Below are 19,911 nucleotides of genomic sequence, written 5' to 3' on the forward strand. Positions count from 1 at the left end.
TGAGGATAAAAGTCTCTGTCGGACCGGTGGCGGGGTCCCCAACTCTCAAGGCGGGGCGGGGACCGCGGTCCTCAGCGGACGTGGCTTCGAGATTTGTCATTGTCGTCTCGCCTGCCAATTTTCAAAAGGATCTTCTGATCTGTGTCTTGGTGGGTGAATCCCGATTCGTGAGGCTTCCTCCTGCTCCCCGGTGATCAGGTGAGGCTACGCTTGTCCTCTCCAATGTCTGTGCTCGATGTGTCGTGCAAGGATGCTTTTATTTGAACAATACTATCACACCTCGATTGTCTTTCACCACTCCTGCGTTGCCAATGGTTTCATTTCCCCCATTTCAATCTTCCCTTTGGAAACAGTGCAGGCGTTTGGGGAATTGTGAATGGCAAGTAATGTTGATATAAGTAAGCAATCTGAGTTCGCTGATTTTCCCTTGTTCTTTTGCGAGTGGATTTAGGTCAGGCTTAGGCTTAGGGTGCAGGACCTGTCAAGTGGGAAAGAAGTTGGAGTAACTTGTATTAAGAGTCAGGATTTCGGAAGATCTTGGAAGAGAAATTGGTTGTCCCCCTGCACTGGCCGTACTAGTTTATATCCTGTCGACCTCATTCAATTCACCGCTGCAGCGCATAGGACATAAACTATCTGTTTTTATGTAACTGCGTCCTTTGAATTCCAGGCATTTTCAACGAATCGAGGTGCAAGAAGGCCCGGCCCCTTGCAGTTTCAATTTTACTACGCGTAAGGTTGCTACGCCTGACGTTTTGGGAGATGCATTCTTTCAAGAAAAGGCAGCGCATTGGCAGCAGCACTCGGTTGACTTCATTAACTGAGCGGCCTCCTTCATTAACCGAGAACAAGTCAGCTTGCACCAAAGTTGAGTTTTTTGAATTTGAGGGTGATGGGAACCCCAAGCGTGCAGCTAAAGGTTCCATTGTGTTCAACGATCCAACTACAGCAGATGTTTTGCTCTTCCTACATCCACAATTGGTTTCTTCTGCTGCCATGAAGGAGTCTGGTGAGTTGGAGGCAGAGTCAGCCTTGACAAGCACTGAAGTATACCTTCATGCCCGTGTGCTGGAGCAATGCAGGTATTTCGCAACTGCCTTGTCAGAGCGCTGGCAGGAGTCCAGACAATTTTCTGAAGGCCCAAATCATGAGAAACGCATCCACATCAACATGACAATTCCTGCTTCCCGTGGAGCAGAGCCCTACCTTCTGGTCTTGCAGCTATTCTATTCAAAGGACTTTTTTGGGGTTATAAAAGATGTTTCTACAGCTTTGGCTTGCTTGCCAGTAGCAGCAGAAATGCTGTATGATGAATGCATCACAGCTTGTGTTCAATACCTTGAAGCTGTTCCCTGGACAGAGGAAGACGAAAAACGTGTGAGGGAGCTGGTTATGACTCTTCAGCTGAGAGAATCTGCACAATTGCTTGCAAGAGTGGGCCCTGTTAATACTATGGCAGTGCAAGACATGTTGGGTGGACTGGTTTATGCAGCCACTCACAGTCATCCCAATGGTGCCACTGTCAAGGCCTTTGTTGCTAGGCTACTGAATGACCATGCTTCTCGGGCTACTGTCAAACTTGTGCTTGAGCGTGCATTTGCAGACAGTTTAAAGATTGTGAAAGATTCTGTAGAAGAATACTCTAGCCCAAATGTCCGTCGGCGCTATGATGAAATAGAAGCCCTCCAGAGGATGAATCTGCATACTGCTTCAGTAACTGGTAAGCATCTTCTCTGGCTGGTGGAGCGCATGATTGAATTGAGGGTTGCAGACAAAGCATTAACAGAATGGAGTGAGCAGAGTGCATTCACAGCCAATCTCCAAAGGGCTTTTACTGATGATGTTTGGCGAAGTGCTCCAAGTTTACCAGCTTTAGTTCTTCGCTGCACTTGCCGTCTTGCAAATGCAGTGGCTGCTGGCACAATCATAGCTCCATGCCAGGTACATTCGACAGATGCTCTAGAGTGAATCCCTCCATAATGATGTTGTTTGTTTGTAAATCTGCTGTTTACGGGAACTTGCATTGTGAGTATTTCAGGATAATTTAGCGCTAGCTGATTCTTTCAACAGATGAAAAAGACCACAGATTATCTACATACTAACTTTTTAAAAGTTCCATCCCAATCACTCTGATGTATGTGCTTCGACCTGGCTCCTGATGCCTTGCTCTACCATCTTCTAAGTCCAGTCGCCAGGGCACTTGGCTAAAAAAGTAGTAGTTTGCCTCATGAGGATGAGCCAAAAGATGCACCTTACTGTTCCTGGATTTGCGAGTGTCCTTTCCAAAGGAATTGGAAACTCTGCATACCCCCTGAGACTCAGGTATGGCCTAAGCCTGCTGCAAAAGAGCTCATGTGGCAAGAGCTCAACGTCCTTAGGGCAGTCCTTGGAAGTCGAAAATGACTCAGAGGTGCTCGTGTGGTGAATGGAGGCTGGTGGGTCTTAGTTCTGCTAGGGAGGTGGGGAGGAGGAGGGGAAAAAAAGAGGGGGGGGGGGAGTGAGGGTGTGGACATGTGTGTCAAAGGTGAGGGTGGTGGAGGGGTTGGGGATAAGGGCAATGGGGGAAAGCTGGTCATTGCAGCACTGTATGCTGGGCAAATACGATGCCTCTAGTAGACTTAATGTGTGGTTGGGGCTGCTAGTTTTGGCATGTCGCTGTACCATTGCCTTGCCATGGTCGGTTTGATGAATCCGTCATTCTCAATTGTAGGGTTAGGCTCAATATGCTGGGTGGCTAGGTGAGTTTCTGCTCGAACTGAGTGGCCTTGGTAGTATGGATGTGTTTCTACTAGCATTGGATTTTCCATTAGTTGTATGAGAGAGAAATAATACATGAGTAGGAATTTGGGGAAGGCATGTGAAGTATGTATCCACATCTTCCTCTTGTTGTTGACAAAAAGATTTACACATTTTCCTTTGTTGCAACTTATAGTCCATTGGAGTAAAGTGTGAAGAATAGTTAATTGCGTCTCGGTCCAAGTGCTTACTGCATACTGCACGGGGTTTGAAGTATGACCCCTACCAATTTACCAAAGAGGGACTCATCCATAAGACACTTTTGCACATGAGGAATATTGAAACCCCTCATTTGCCACATAGAGGAAAGGGCACCATCACCTCGTTCACCAAGTGTGCACTGTAGACGAGCTTCTCGTCTTGTTTGCCATTGAACTTTGGAGTGCTCAATTTCTTTGCCATCTCTGTGGTTCCTTCTCAATGAGAGAGATTTGGAGCCCCATTGAGTAGATAGGATGTTTGCTAAGGATAGGCATAGAAGAGAGAAGCACTGGGCCCCCTCCCCCAAGTTTAGGGTGGCTGTAGTAAGGCGGATAGGGATGCTCGGGTTGTGACAAGTCACGAGATGCCTTGTAGGCTCATAGACAAAGCTTCAGAGAAGTTGAAACATGAGTAAGGGTAGGTGGCCTTTCTTGCTTAGTTCATTCCGATCCTCCATGAGTAGTCAATGGAGACACTGTTGAGATACCAAAGTCATTAAGCTCATTGTATTCCATTAATTCCTATTTTGGTCTCCATTTACAGTCCCAAAAAGGCTTTATTTGCATTATGTATCAGTATCCAAGTACCACCCGAGAGAGTCAGGGTCCTATCCTGGACATTGTAGTGACTCATGTGCCGACAAATAGGTTATGGGCATTCATCACTCCACACTTACTCTCTCATTCATTCTTCATCATTCCCCCATCACACTTTTAGCCTTAAGACTACTACAATTGCTGTCCACAATCCTACCTTGGTGGATATCTTTGTTTGTGGTGCTCTCGAGCTGATCGTGATGCCCTACTATCAAGTGATTTCATTCTAAAGGTCTTCTTCACATTGCCATAAGCTCCAGACACTCCAAATTGTTGTGTTTCTTGCATTATCGTCTGCATCAGATTCAACCTTCCTTGGCTGTGTTTGCCCACAAAGGTCCTTCTCATCAGAGAAGACACAGACTGGTGGCGGGTTCGACATCAACATTTGATTTCTCTATCATTTCCGCTGCGCATTGGGAGATATTCTTTTTCTCCCTCCCACCCTCCCTTCTCTAGTTTGCCACACCGGTACCATGGCGTCTCCACTGACAGATTGCTCTTCTATTGGGTGCTAATACTGTGGCACGAATGGTCATCCCACTGAAGACTGTCGACATCGACCTTTGTGTAGTGACGTGTTAGGCATGAAGATCGAGATAGTAGGTGTTCCTTAGGGGCGGAGAGACAGAGAGAGAGAGAGCAGAGCAGAGAGTGTGCACGATTTTAGGCACAATGATGAGAGTGTATCTTTAGGTTTTTAGATAGATATTTATGTGTAAGTACAAGTGCTAAGGGTGTGTTCACACCTGAGCACATTTAAAGGTACAAGGGACACTCGAGCACATTTAAAGGCACGAGGGCCTTTATTCCCCACAGCCTCCCACCTAAAGGCAATGTGCCTTAAGAGGAGAAAAGAATCAGCTAAGTCTAGGTATGTACAAAGCTGAAATACATATATCTATCCAATTCCCATCATTTGTCGACAATGAGCAAACTGCTTTGCTGGAAGACCCTTCGTGAGAAGGTCTGCAAGATTATCATCTATATGCACTTTGACAAGCTCAATGCTCTTGCTATCAAGTACATCTCTAATGAAGTGGTACTTCACCTGTATGTGCTTTGTCTTTGTATGAAAGACAGGATTCCGTGCTAGCATAATAGCACTCTGACTATCACAATGGAGAATAGGTAACTCTGTGATGCCAAGCTCTCCCACCAGACGTGAAAGCCATAAAGCCTCCTTGCATGCCTCAATGGCAGCCACATACTCTGCCTTTGTAGTAGACAATGCAACACACTTTTGTAGCCTGGAGATCCAAGAGATTGCTCCTCATGTGAAAGTAAACACATACCCAGAAGTGGACTTTCTGCAATCCGCATAACCAGCATAATTTTCATCCGTAAAGCCAACAACAGATGCCTTCTGCTTTCCAAAGCAGATGCACAACTTCTTTGTACCTTTGAGGTATCTCATAATACCTTTCACTGCATTTCAATGCTTTTTGCTAGGGTTTGCCATGTATCTACTAACAACTCCCACTGCAAAGGCAATGTCAGGACGTGTAGCAACCATAGCATACATCAAATTGCTAATAGCTGAAGCATATGGTATCTTGGCCATTTCAACCTTCCCATCATTAGATATAGGGCTGTCCTCTGCACTGAGTTTCACATATGGAGGCAATGGAACCCCAATTGTTTTCCCCCTCTCCATATTGAAACGTTGCAAAACCTTGGAGATATACTCTTATTGAGATAGATAGAGTAAGCCTTTTGATCTATCTCTGAGTATTCGTATGCCAAGAATGTGATTTGCATCACCAAGATCCTTCATGTCAAAGCTGCCATGAAGACTTTGCTTCAGTGAATCCAATGCATGAGTATCCTTGTCAGCAATCAACATGTCATCAACATACAGAACCAAGATAATCAGGCTGTCATCTGCTGCCTTCTTAGTGTACAAGCAGTGATCCACTTGACTTTTATGAAAACCTTGAGATTGCATAAATGTATCAAACTTATGATACCATTCTCTTGGTGCTTGTTTCAGCCCATATAAACTTCTTTTGAGTTTACATACCATCTTTTCTTTCCCTTTTTCAACAAACCCTTCAGGTTCCTGCATATATATGTCTTCATGCAGATTACCATGTAAGAATGTAGTCTTTACATCCATCTGTATTAGCTCCATACCTTCAGTTGCAACCAAGCCCAAAATGGTTCTCAATGTAGTCATCTTGACTACAGGAGAGAAAATCTCATCAAAGTCAATTCCATGTTTTTGCTTGTATCCCTTTGCAACCAATCTTGCTTTGTACTTTGGTGAGGAATCAGAAGTGACCTTCATCTTGTAAATCCATTTGCATGGAAGTGTTTTCTACCCTTTAGGCAATTGCACCAAGTCCCAAGTGCCATTTTTTTCAAGAGATTCCATTTTTGACAACATGGCTTTATACCATTTCTTGCTGTCCTATCTGTCCATTGCTTCCTTGAAGCAAGACGGTTCACCATAGTCTGTTAACATGACATAATTAGCCACATAATTTGCACCAGGAATGAATCTATTAGGTTGTCTAGTAGCCCTAGACGATCTCCTAACGCAATGATCATTGTTTGCTGACTGTTGAGCATTTTCAGCTCGTTGTCCCGGCATTTCAGCCTGCAAATCAACATTAACAGCTTGCTGTCCTGGCTGTTCTTGCACATGTAGTGGCTCATTATCACGGGCAATAGCTGGTTGATCATTTTCAGCATTTACAGGCTCATTTACAGCAGGTATTTGCTGCTGTACAGTGGGCACATTTTGCTGTCCAAAAGCTATTTCTTTACCCTGTGGATCTCCTCGGTCTTTTCAGATTGTTTATGCATGCGATCTTCCCGGAAGATAACATCATTGCTGCGAACTACTTTCCTTTTCTCGGGATCCCATAGTCTATATCCCATTTCACTCTCGTCACCATATCCTAGGAAAATGCATTTACAGGACTTTGGCTCAAGTTTGTTGCGTTTTTCTTTACGAATGTGCACAAAAGCCTCGTAGCCAAACACTTTCAGGTGAGCATATGAAGGTGGCTTGCCCGACCACGCTTCTTGGGGAACTCCCCTCCCCTCCCAAAGACTTGGTTGGTGATCGATTAATCAAGTGTACGGCTATCATAACAGTCTCTGCCCAAAAACCATGGGGTAATGCAGCATGCGACAGCATTGTACGGACCTTATCATGTATGGTTTGATTCATACGCTATGCAACTCCATTTTGGGGTGGATTATGAGGGGTAGTGAGCTCTTTTTTTATCCCTTTGCTATCACAAAATGCTTGAAAGGCCTTGGACACATATTCCCCACAATTATCAGAGCGAAGATACTTGAGTGTCTTATCAGCTTGATTTTGAACCAATGCCAAGAATTTTTTGAACTTGTCAAGCACTTCATCTTTGCTACGAATAGGATAAATCCATATCTTTCGTGTAGCATCATCGACAAAGGTGACAAAATATTTCTTTCCTCCTAAAGATAATCCTGGCATTCGACATACATCCGAATGTACTAACTCTAGAGGAGAAGATTTCAAAGAAAGAGACTTTTTATGAGACGTCTGTGTATGTTTACCATAAATACAATGATCACAATGCTCAAAATCAACATAACGAAGATAAGGCAAGTAACCCAAACGAGAAAGTACTTTCATTCTTGTTTGACTCATTTGTCCCAACTAGCCATGCTACAAAGAAAGACTTGGCTGCTCGGTCACAGCAACAACATGATCATGCACACTAGATACATGGAGAGGATACAAAGTATCACTTTTACAACCTTTGGCAATCACTCTAGATCCCTTAGAGATCTTCCATTTTCCATCACCAAGGTGGTATAAAAACCATCATCATCTACCTGCCCTGTGCTAATCAAGCTCTTCTTGAGTTGAGGTACATGCCGTACATGTTGAAGTGTAAAGACAATGAAATTGGTCTATGACTCACATAAAGCGGTAGTTCCTTCAATTAACACCTGGTCTTTACACACACACACACACACACACACACACAAGTAGAGACCTCACTCCCTCGTTCAACACCAGATTGGTCTCGAAGACCGGTGCCCCTCTCAGTATTTCTTTACCAATTAAAAGATGGAAAATTACAAAAATGATAATGTTCCAAAATACATAACTTGTGAACAGTTGGTTTTCATCTCTTTTGAGTAAATCCCAGCTGCATAAGAACAGTACATCATGTCCAGATCAACATCCCTTTTAGGAAAGCATTTTTTGTGACCAAAACTCAATGATTCTTGTGCAGAATTGCAGTTTGCAGATCTCTGAATTCACTATTTTTACTGTCCAGAATGTCCAGAGTTCACTGTTTTTACTGCCTAGCATGTGCAGAATTTACTATTCTTACTGTTTAGCACACTATTCTCACTGTCCAGTATATGCAGAATTCATTGTTTTTACTGTTCAACATGTGACCAAAACTTAATGATTCGTGTGCATAATTACAGTCTGCAGATCTTTGAATTCACTGTTCTTACTGTCCAGCATGTCGTGTATTTTGTGTCCAAAACTCAATGATTCATGTGCAGAATTTCAGAGAAAACATAGAATTGTACCTTCAATGGAATCAGCCCATCATGGGAAGCATTTCCTTTGAGAATAGAGAGAGAGTTGATCAGAGGGAGTAAGCTCTACCTCTGCACTTGAGTCAGAGACATAGAAGTACTCTCCATGGTTGATTTTCTTGCAGCAATCTGGTCTCAGATCCTCAAAACTTCATTCTCCCATATGTCCCTTATGCCTATTACGTTTTTTTAATGCTCTCTCTCTCTCTCTCTCTCTCTCTCTCTCTCTTTCTCTCTCTCTCTCTCTCTTTTGGGAATTTGTGTCACATGGCATACATGTAGCAAATTTTCCGTTTAAACCTTGAAGTCTAAAATTCTCCACGATCGATGCAAAATTTGACCTCGGCACAAACCAAAGAATTAATCCTCGTGCAAAAAAGAAGATAATGACGCGAACAGATTTTGGGGTCCAAAAATAGTAACTTTCTAAATTTTAGGGATGGTGACCCCTGCATTCCTCAAGTTGTTTTGAGTAACTTTTATTATTGTGACCACATCAAAAAGTGTAATGTGGCTCAGTTACGGTGACTTTTATTTCGTGAGCATTCTCACATGTACATCTTCTGTCTTGGCCAGAGGCTCAATTGTCTTGCACCATCTCCAGTGGAGCATATAGTCCCAAACCACTGGCATTCTATTCTTCAGTGCTCATTCAATATGGAACTGGTTCTAAGGCTCAGACAAACCATTAGTCCAATTTGTCCCAATGGCTGCCTCCTCTTTCATGCAAAGATCCCGGCTTAATCTAGGAGAACTTTGGGGGTAAAAAGCAACAACTAAAGAAAAGAAAAATAGAATATGTATATAAGTAAATAAAGAAAGCAACTGCCAAAGGCACTGCCAATATCTGCAATCTCACATGCATAGTTGTCCCCAAGATGGACAACACCATGTCGACCCCCTGTATAGGCAGAGAACCACTCACGATGAGGGGTGACATGAAAGGAAGCACCTAAATGAGAATCTAGGTATGCATGCCATCATCTGTATCTGCAAGTAAAGCATGTGCACCAAAGTGTGAAGAGACAAAGAGTACATCACTCCCACTATCACTGTCATGAGTGACTACATTCACCTCTTTAATTTTGACACTGCTCTTCTTAGGCTGATTATCTTTCTTCTCTTCCTTGCTATCATCTGTCTTCTTGCCCTTTCCTTTCTCTTTCTTCCATTTGTAGCAATCACGTTTAAAGTGACCCTTCTTGGCACAATGATGGCATTCAACATCTTTGCCACTCGATTTACTGTGTCCCTTGCTATCATATTTACCTTTCTGCTGTGATCTGCCCCTAGTACGCAAAGCACTGGAAGACTTATTGGATGCATTGTTCTGCTGATTCATTTATTCCATGAGTAGAGCACTCTCTACATCAACATACAAAGTGATCATATTAGAATTGCTCATAGCAGTCCTGAATGTATTCCAACTCTCTGGTAGAGTGCAAAGCAAGAAAGTAGCCTTAAATCCCTTATCAATCATGAACTTCAAGGCAACCAGCTGGCTGAAAATGGAGTTAAAACTCACTCAAGTGAGTAGACATTGTTGTACCCTCTTTCATACGCAAATCCATAAGCTTTTTCAGCCAATACACTTTGCTTGTAGCACTCTTCTGTGCATACAATTCTTCCAGTCTAGTCCAAATAGCATATGCAAAATCCAAACCTTCAATGTTGAACAACAAGGCATCAGAAATCGATAGCTCGATGGTTGAGCGTGCAAGCTCATTCAACTCATCCCAATCGTCCTGCTCCATATTTGCAGGCTTTGCCCCTTGTGTCTTAATCGGCTTTGCCTGCTTCTTTTGCAACAGGATATTGTAGCACTGTTTTTGCCAAACTGCAAAGTTATGTGCTCCTTCAAGCTTCTTTATGTGCATGAGATTAGTGCTGTCACTGCTGCCAGCCATGATTTTTAACCCAAATGTGACAAAAAAATTCAGCAAATGCAGGCTCAAATTGTCACACAAGTGACCAAGGTACCAACAAGTACCAACCAGCAATAAATGACCACGTAGAAGCGGAGATTTCAGATCTGTAATTAAATTTTCAGAAGTACCAAACCATGTGTTACAGCATTCCACAACTGATTCTAGCTGTTCCAAGGGCATATACATCACATTACATGAGAAATCCCAAATTTTAGCTGCAATTTTTGTTGCACATGTACCCATCGGCACAAAATTTGACATGCATAGTCAAAAGCCCCAAAATTTTTGTGCTCTAAGCGTCAACCACACATCTGCATTTTCTCTATCATGCATAGAACAGGCAAATTCTGCCAAAATAGAGCAATTTCAGCAAAACCCCCAAATTTTACCAAGTATTGATGTCCAAATTGCATGGAATTGAACCTGCATGTACATAGAATGACCAAATGGCGCACAAATTTTGCCCAAACTGCAAAAGCCCCAAGCTGCACGGGGTCCAATGTGCATCAATGCCAAGAAATTGGGTAAGTTTTAGCCCAATTTGTGCATGTACATGAAAAGCCCTAAATGTCGAGGACAAAATGTCATAGATTCCTGCAATTTCTGAGACAGATATCATTGTAGCATCTTGCTCGCACCAAATTTGGACAAATCCCCAAATTTTCCAAGTCTTGTGTGCACTAATTTCAGTGAAATTGAAAGAATTTCACTAAAATGTGAAAAAACCCCAAAATTCTTGGGCAAATGTGCACTAACTTTACAATTTCTGAGTCAGATTGTTCAATTTTGCGTTAAGATTCCCAAATTCAGGAAAAGCCCCAAATTTCTGGGCTTGAATTGCACAGAAATTTGTGTTGTGCCTCCACGCATGAACCCTTGATAGGGGAACTTGAAAAAAAAAGGAAAATTTGAAGATAAAAATATTGAATGACGAGTCAACGGACCCGCCGTGCAGGTCGCCGCCTAGTACCTGCTGTTGCGTTGCGTGTGGAGGCTTGTCAGTGGTACCGTCGTGCAGCTCGCTCGTCACTGCAATTGCCCCATCACGTGTCGATGGTTGTGCTGGCCTGGTCGCGATTGATGGTCGTCGCCAGTCCAATAGTCATCGCCCCACTGGCAGCCGTTGCCCCACTTGCCAGTTCAATAGTCGTCACTTGTAGCTCCCGTCAGTCTTGTCTCTGAACCGTGCAGCATCTAATGTCAGTGGTGCCATGCTGCCACGCTGCCACGCTACAGCTCCTAGCTCTCCATGTTGGGGCTAGGCGCACACTCTACGTGGGAGCCTTCTGCAGCTCACGACTTGCTCGCCTATCCTGCTCGAACTCCGAGAGGTACGAATGCCTCAACCGCAGTTGTGATAGCAGTTTATAGTGATAGGTGAGGCATGAAGATCGAGACAGTAGGTGTTCCTTGGGCACGGAGAGAGTGAGAGAGAGTAGAGCAGAGTGCACGATTTTAGGTACAATGACGAGTGTACCTTTAGGTTTTTAGACGGATATATATGTGTAAGTACAAGTGCTAAGGGTGTGTTCACACTCGAGCACATTTAAAGGCACGAGGGCCTTTATTCCCAACACTTTGCTCCCCACCCCTCCGGAGTATATGTATCTTCCACTAGGCACTCCTTGTGCCACCTCTCCTTTTTGGGCCACAGAGATCGTTTTGCATTGGCTATTAGAGTATTATGCTAAAGGGAATAAGTCGCAACCGACTCGCACTAAGTCCTTTGGAGCACACGGAGGCTCTAAGACCTTATGAGGGGATCAGCCCTCCTGGAGACCACCCCATTGCACGGAGGTTTCCCCCACCTACTTTCGGGTACAGTGGCTTCCACGGCCCACATCTCCTCCACAGTCCACTCTCCTGAGAGCCTGCAACTGTTCCGACTCATCCTAAGCCTCCTCCTTCTCCACCCTCTTTCATTGAGGTTCGAGAGGCCACTTCTGGGTGCTTTCTGACTTCTTCTTTCGAGCCCAGATACCTTCTTCGGCACGATTGGCGGCACTTCCTTCGTCATCAGATGCTTCGTAGTTTGTGAGCCATGAGTGGTTGGATTCTCTCTCTCTTAGACTGGGATTTAGAGGGGGATTTCTTTACTCTGCCCTCAGAGGGGGACTTCCAATTCTTCTTTGCTTCAGAGGGGCTCCTACTTCTACTCCCGATTCAAAAAGGGACCCTATGTGCCATGAAGTTCTTCACACATCACCACCTTTCACTTTCGAGGAGTGGCTCTCCTTTGAGCAGTCATTTCCTCTACTTATACCTAGGATCTAGAGGATCTACCTAGATCGGGGCCCTTGGATCTTTAGCAGCAACTTGGTGACTAGGCCTTTGTATTCCTTCTAGCATCGAGTCACAGAGCTAGTGGTTTCTCTCCCGAGGTTGAGTTTCAGGTTGAGTTTCATTTCCTCTACTCATACCTAGGATCTAGAGGATCTACCTAGATCGGGGCCCTTGGATCTTTAGCAGCAACTTGGTGACTAGGCCTTTGTATTCCTTCTAGCATCGAGTCACAGAGCTAGTGGTTTCTCTCCCGAGGTTGAGTTTCAGGTTCTATAGCTCATCCAGTCTTCTGACTATCTTCAAAGGTCTTCTTTCAAGTGATATTCTCACATTATAGGGTGGATCTTCTTCGTCCCTTGGTCAGCATGGAGCCACCTTCCGAGATCGAGTACGGGCATATCCTTATGGTTCTCGGCACCCCACAAAATTGTTAAGAAACCCTTTACCCTTCACCCTTCACCCACAGTTTGCGTTTTTGCATTTCTACTTTTTGCGTATAGGGTTTGTAGCCCCCAAAGGGGCGCCACCCTAGACTGACTGCGCCTATTTATAGGCCACTCACTCACTCATTCTTTATGGCTGATTCACTCAGTCCATCACCTCCTCTTTAGCCTCTCCACTGCCCTCACACCCCTTTAGGAGGACATTGTGGTTCGTGGTTCGTGGCTGTCTTCATCATCTTCCTTATGCTACGGCACCCTTGTTCCCTTGTATCACATTCGCTCCATGATTTAGATCTTCATCATTCCATTAATTAGAGTTTCTTCTCTCTTCTCTTCTCTTCTCAGTGTTTGCCGAGTTCACTCCGTGTTCTTCCCCAAACCCTACTGTCTCGCTGGCACGTCGTCTTTTAACATGGTATCAGAGTTGGATCTGCTCAAACAGTAGCAAAGATTCTCCACTCTAGTGAAGGCAAAGACCGGCGGTGGGTTCCGACATCCCCTTCTCTTCTTCTTTTGTTGCATCAACATCCTAACTGGCGGTTGCTCCCTCTTGCGTTTGTTGTTTTCGAGCCTGTGTTCAGGGCTGCTGCTGCCACCTCCACCTCCTTGCTGTTGGTGGCTCAGTTAGACTGCTGGCGGCTCCTTCCTGCTGTTGGCGGCTTAATCAGACTGTTGACGGCTCCTTCCTGTTGTTGGTGGCTGTTCTTTGCAACCTGGCTGCTGTTTTTCTCTCTCCTCAGCCTGTTGCAACAGATTTTCTCTCTCCTCCTTGCTGTTGCTGCTGTTTTTCTCTTTCCTCAGCCTGTCGCAGCAGATTTTCTCTCTCCTCAGCTTGTGTTTGCTGTTTTCTCTCTCTTGCAGCCTGCGCTTTTAGTCTTTCTCTCTCCTCACTTGCGTTTTTCTATTGGTTGCAACCTCTTACTGCTGGTCATATCCTCCTTCCACTAGCAGTGCACTTCAAGCCCTTCCACTGCCCTCCTAGCCCCTTGAGGTGGACATTGCAGTTCATGGTTCATGGTTGACCTCTTCCTTCTTCAGCAAGGCACACTGGTACCCATGGCTTCTTTACCAACAGATGACCAGACTACTAGGTGCTCTTACTATGGCATCACTAGACACACCACCGATGCTTGCTGACTTTGACCTTTGCTCCCCCACCCCCTGGAGTATATGCGTCTTCCACTGGGCACTCCTTGTGGCACCTCTCCTTTTTGGGCCACAAAGATTGTTTTGCATTAGCTATCAGAGTACTATGCTTAAGGCAATAAGACAGATCCGATGTGCACTAAGTCCTTTTGAGCACATGGAGGATCGATTGGCGCTACGACCTCCTGGAGATCATTGCAATGCCGGCAGTAGTCTTCTCCCACCTATTTTTGGGTACAATGGCTATCACGGCCCGCAGTTCTGCAGTCTGCTCCATCGAGAGACAGTGATTGTTTGATATCGTCTCCTCATGAGTTCGCTCCTTTGAGAGACAGTGGTTGCTCGACTTCTTCCTCTTCTTCAGCTTTCCGGTCCACTCCATTGAGAAGCAATGACTGTTGCCCACTCATTGCTCAGTTTGAGCCCCACCCTTTACTCTCGCCTACTCAGGTTTGAGAGGCTACCTCTGGGAGTTCTTCACCACCCCAGATACCTTCTTCATTACGACCGATGACACTTCCTTCATCCTTAGACATTTCTGAGTTCGTGATCCATGAGTTAAGGGAACTCCTATTCCTCCAATTTCAAAGGAGGTCCCCACCCCCCGCTCTCCTTCGCACACCCTGGCGGAGGCCTTTTGCCTTCTTCTTCTACCCTTGGATGGGGTGGCTTCCTTCTAGCAGCCATCTCACCTATTGATACCCAGGATCTCGAGGATCTACCTAGATCGGGGCCTTGGAGGTTTAGCCGTGACTTGGTGACAAGGCCTTCGTATTCCTTCTTGCATGGATGCACAGAGTTAGTGGCTTCTCTCCTGAAGTTGAGTTTTGGGTTCTTCTATGTTTTCCGAGTTCACTCCGTGTTCCTCCCCGCAAGCCCTACTGTCTTGCAGCCATGCCATCTTTTGACACATAGGCCACCAGTAACTTGGAATCCTTGATCTACTCTCGAACATAGTGATACTGAATCTCAATGTGTGTTGTGCGAGCATGAAACATAGGGTTCTTCTCTAGAGCTAGAGCACTTTGATTGTACATGCGCAGCTTTGTAGGTACAAGCTGGGGAAAGCCAATTTCCGCCAACATGCGAGGAAGCCAAACCGTCTCCATAGCTATAGAACACAATGCACAATACTTGTCTTTGTAGAAGAAGGAGCCATAGTAAGCTGCTTCTTATCGCTCTACGAGATAGCTCCCGGTCCAAGGAAGAAGGCATAACATGTAGTGGATCATCTCGAATCCACATCACCTGCCGAGTCAAAGTCACTTCAACCAGAGAGAGTAACCTCCTCTCCATACACGATTCCGTAGGATTGAATTCCTTGTAAATAATGAAGAATGCGTAAGGCTGCTCTCTAATGTTCCCAAGTGGGAGTCTTCATGAAAGAAGACAACAATGCTACAACAAAAGAAATATCTGGTGGTATGTGAATAAGCCAGGTGAGGGAGCCAATAAGACACTGGTAATGGGTGGCATCTATAAGGGAAGCTTCGGTTGCCAAAAGCTTGGACTCTGGGTCCATTGTATAGTAACAGGGGATGGCCATTTTTTAGCTTCTCATCCTAGTCCCATCCTGTCCCCATACCATCCTAGTTTCATCCCCATGTTAGAGCCCTCCTCTCATGGTAACAGGGGATGGCAATTCTTGCCCTCCTCTCTATTTTCGTTCTTGCCCTCAAAACCCATCCCATGTTACTATGGTCCATGGGACATGAAATAGGCCGACAATTGGCCATACCAAACTCCGAAAGAAGCTTGGAGATGTACATGTGTTGGGAAATAAAGATGCCCTGTGGCATCTGATAGATCTCCAATCCAAGGAAGAAGTATAGGATCCCAAGATCCATCATGTGAAACTCTTGTCGCAAAATCTTTGAAGTTCAATTAACCTTTGGAGTATAGCTCCTGGTGATGATAAGTCATCCACATACAATATGGCAAAACACAATTGTCGCCCTCAACCTTGTAGTATAGGTTGGGGGACATGAGCTGATTGATGGAAACCACTTTGTAGAAAGAATCGATCAATCCTCTGGTACCAAGCTCTAGGAGCTTACTTTAGGCCATAGAGGGGCTTCTGCAATCTGTAGACATGGTGCTCCTTCCTGTGCACAAGAAAACCTAGAGGTTGTGAAACATAAATCGCCTTCTTAAGGATGCCATTCAATAAATAACTGTAAACTGGTGAAACTAGCTGAGCAGCTGCCATAAATAGCATAAAACCTGGCTAACCTGCACAAACTGCCACCGCCCTGCAATAAATGCTGCCTACCAGCCTGCCACGTGTCAATAATGTAATGCACTCAGCCTGTATAATGTGAACATAACTGGAAACTGATTGACTGAGCTGGAAATGAAAATATAAATGCACAATTGACTATCAGGGTTCCTTTTCTTTGCTGTCAGATCTTTTTCACCTAGCTTTAGTTGAATGAGGTTGAGAGAGTTATCTTACAGGGTATCAGTACCAGCTAATTGTGTATCACACAGGTTTTTTACTCTCTATACAATCTTCCTTGAGAGCTCGTAGTCCACTCATACGGTGTTTCTGCAGTGCCACTTGTTAGTATGCTCTCTTGTGCACCACAAACTCGTGTTCTTACTGCTTTGTACATGTCTGTTTCTGTTGGTTGTTCTGTCATGTACCCTTACAAGGATGCACCTGAGTTATTGAAGCTCTAAGTAGGATGCTATTTAGTTGAGTGGCAGCTTTAGTGAGGGGACAGGAGATACACAAAAACTGCAAGATTCCTAGGAGGCAGTTGAAACAGGCAGAGGCAGACATGATATGCTAACATTGATCCTCAATATTCTTGAAACATTTTTTTTCTCTCTATATTTGAGCGGTGTTGGGTGCTGATAAAACTGGCAGGACATGGACTGGTGACATCATGGGTTTTATTCTCTGCTCTATCGTCTGTCTATGAGCCTTCAGCAGAGCTAGAACTGCCTGGAAGAGCCTTTAGACCTAGAAGATGAATAGCCCTAAATGAGTGATGAGCTAAAAAGTATACAGCGCATGTAACACAATCCTATCATACAGACCACTCAGCAGGTCCTGTTGTACATTAAAATCAAAGATCACTGGGATGAAAATTTGTGGAGAATGTTTGAGTTTTTTTCAAAGATATGGATTTACTTTAATGTGCAAGACACTGCATAAAATCTTCCATTTTGTTTTCTGATGTCAAAATTTGCCATTGTCAATGTTATTTGAAGGGCTAAGAGGGCCATGTACAGTAAGCTGTTTGTTGTGGTAGGCTCACATGCCATGAACTTTCCAACAGCAATAGCTTTTCCTGCTTGTTCCAACACATTGCACTCGTGTGGTGGTCTGGAGTAGCCTGGTTAGTTGGATCCTCACATTCATCCAGATTTCACTCATAGTTAAGCAATTGGTTTGCCATGAGTGGGTGCTTGTCTTGAGCCCATGTGTATAGAGTTGATCTTTTCCATTATTGATTTGAAAGTTTAATATGTTCTATGATGCACATTGTTTCTCAAGGACCTGACTTCTACAGGTGAGAAAGAGGTTGGTGGAATATTGGCTGCCAGTTCTACTTGTCTCTCGTGATAATCCGCTACAGGCTACTTCTGCTCCAAAGTTACTACATCAAGAACTCGAGGATGTATTTTTACGGATCATCTCAACACTACCACTGAAGGACGCTCAAACTCTACTGCCACAATGCCTGAGCTTTGCCACTCGCAGTGTTGAGGATTGCCCCCATCTCATGTCAGCTTTTAATACCTGGTTTCGAAGGGCTGGTTCCCAAGGTTAGAACAATTGTGTTATCATCAGTTGAGTTCATGGAAGTGGAGTTCACAGTTGAGCTTCTTGGAAGTGGAGTTCACACTACAGCATCTTTTGTACATGTAGGATATGCCATTGTACAATTGTAAATGAACTGAAAGAATGCATAGACGGTGACTTTGAGATGACATTGTGTGTGTAACCTGTGCTAGCTTTGCCCTTTTATGCAGGCAGAGTCTGCCCAATATCTTCTCTCTGCAAGTTGTGTTTGATTTTTCAGTGAGATTCCAAAAGTAAGTTGTGTACAATATATAGTGAATGAAAATATCTCATCTAAGACCCGATGTTATCAAGCTAGGGTCAACTTGGTGCGAGTGCAAATTTAACTCTTATCAGTAATCTTTAGAGCTAGAATGGAACTTCACCAGCTTTGCACTAAGCTTATCAGTTGGAAGCTAGAGATTTTTTGTTCATGTCAATGATTGTTAGTACCAATCTCTATTTAGAATATTTCAATTGAAAACTTGCATCTCCTGAATCTGATTTCTAAAATGTTCTGCACTAAACTGTATATGAGTTCTTCTCACTATGCAGCGGGATAGAGTTGGCTTCAGAAGGTCAATCAGAACATATGCATAGACAGTGGGAGCTCTATCGGAGGATCACAAGTAAGAGACGTACGGAGGAGATTTCCAGTAAATCTAACCTCCCAGACAGGCAGGTAATCAGAGTCTAATGCAGGAAGCTAACTCTCTTGATTCTCTGCAATAGGGGACTGCTTGAATCACTATCGGAAGGAAACCACGTTTATGCTTCAGCAGTCAAAGAAAAGGGAAATGCTCGAAATGTCATCCTTCTGGCAAAAGAAAAAGGGAAGACAGACGATGAAGGAAATCAGAGGTGACACAACTCCAGTGGGGCAGAAACTCGTCATATGCTTGGGGAATGTTTTACACGTGCGTAACAATAGTTGCAGGTTTAATTTTTCGTTTTAAAAGAACTACAAATGGGCCTGGCTGGTGTGAGAATGCCTGAAAGAACCGTTATAACCAAGGCAAACCACAATCCGTTTAGGTGATTGCATTCGCCTGCTAACTCCTGGGAATCTGAAAGTATTGATGAAATGCCAGAGAAGTACGTATCCAAAGTTCTGGAACATACTTGAGGATGCGTCACCCTACTGAGTCGTTGTGATGGCAACGCTCCTTTTGTAACCTTGCTAGCATATGCCTATTAAAGAGGAAAGGAACAATGGTTAGAAGGCATTTAGCAAAAGTATCACGATGTATGACATACACTTGGTGTGTGGTTCAGTATATGACATGCATTGTGTGTATGGTGCATTGAACTACATGGTTGTCATGAAATGTGTCACCTGGATGAGAAATGATCTCAATAATTTGATTGAACATCACCAAGATCTTTAATAAAAAGTAACTTTACTTTTGGTATCCCTTGCTCTTGGCATGTTGACCATTGCACTAACAATGAAAGTTTTAACATTGGGTATTGTAGTTGAGTATATAGGTTATATGATACAAGGGCACAACAAAAGAAATAAGGTTAAATATGAAACTTTAATTAAATTGAAATGAAAGTCTACACCTTAGAAATGAGTTGAATTGAAAGTTTTGTCTAGTAAGCAATGTGTTTAGGTTATAAAGCATGTATTGTACTTTAGTTAGGTTTAATAGCTTAGTTAGGTTTAATAACTCACGTATGATTCAATAATTGAGTCGTTGATCAACTCTTAACAAAAAATGAGATTATATTAAGGAAAGAATAATTACTCATTTAGAAACTTGAGCTTTGATATTTGGAGTTTTTTTTTTTTTTCATTTGAGCAGCTTAAGTTGGGAGACAGTTATTCTTTGTTTTAGGCATGAAACACGAGTTGACAACATGAATGCAAGATGGATAGCAATTAATCTTTTTCTCTTGTTGTGTGGAATCCATTGGGTAGCTTTGTAAGTTCATTTACAATATATGTTGCTAGTTTTGATCTAAATATTAAAAAATATGTTATTATAGTACCACAAATTAAGATTTTTATTTCTTTTTGGAGATCTCATGTTTATGTGCTTTTTATAAAACTCTATTGCAAAGAGAATAAATTCCTCATAATTTCATTGACGAGAAATTCCTTTATGATGAGAACAATGAGGAATTGTAGGAAAATTATGTATGATAATTGTCCAGGAAAA

General features: G+C 43.6%; 1 protein-coding gene across 3 annotated transcripts; it reads left to right on the forward strand.

Annotated features, from left to right (window-relative positions):
- Positions 1-31: 31 nt before the first annotated feature.
- On the forward strand, positions 32-19,127 carry LOC148031742 (BTB/POZ domain-containing protein At3g05675-like). Of its 3 annotated transcripts, XM_087685379.1 has the most exons (4): positions 32-198; positions 452-552; positions 671-1,941; positions 17,475-19,127. In XM_087685379.1, exons 3-4 carry the CDS (start codon positions 763-765, stop codon positions 17,733-17,735), a joined length of 1,440 nt encoding a protein of 479 aa, XP_087541505.1. In that variant the 5' UTR covers positions 32-198; positions 452-552; positions 671-762; the 3' UTR covers positions 17,736-19,127. The 3 variants fall into 3 exon arrangements, with proteins under 3 accessions (XP_087541505.1, XP_087541504.1, XP_087541503.1); XM_087685378.1 differs by lacking the exon at positions 452-552; XM_087685377.1 differs by lacking the exons at positions 32-198; positions 452-552 and adding an exon at positions 205-398.
- The last annotated feature ends 784 nt before the right edge of the window (positions 19,128-19,911 follow it).

Source organism: Lygodium microphyllum, chromosome 9, assembly GCF_053477565.2.
Source record: "Lygodium microphyllum isolate KBCC chromosome 9, Lygodium_microphyllum_v1.1.10, whole genome shotgun sequence".
Taxonomy (NCBI): domain Eukaryota; kingdom Viridiplantae; phylum Streptophyta; class Polypodiopsida; order Schizaeales; family Lygodiaceae; genus Lygodium; species Lygodium microphyllum.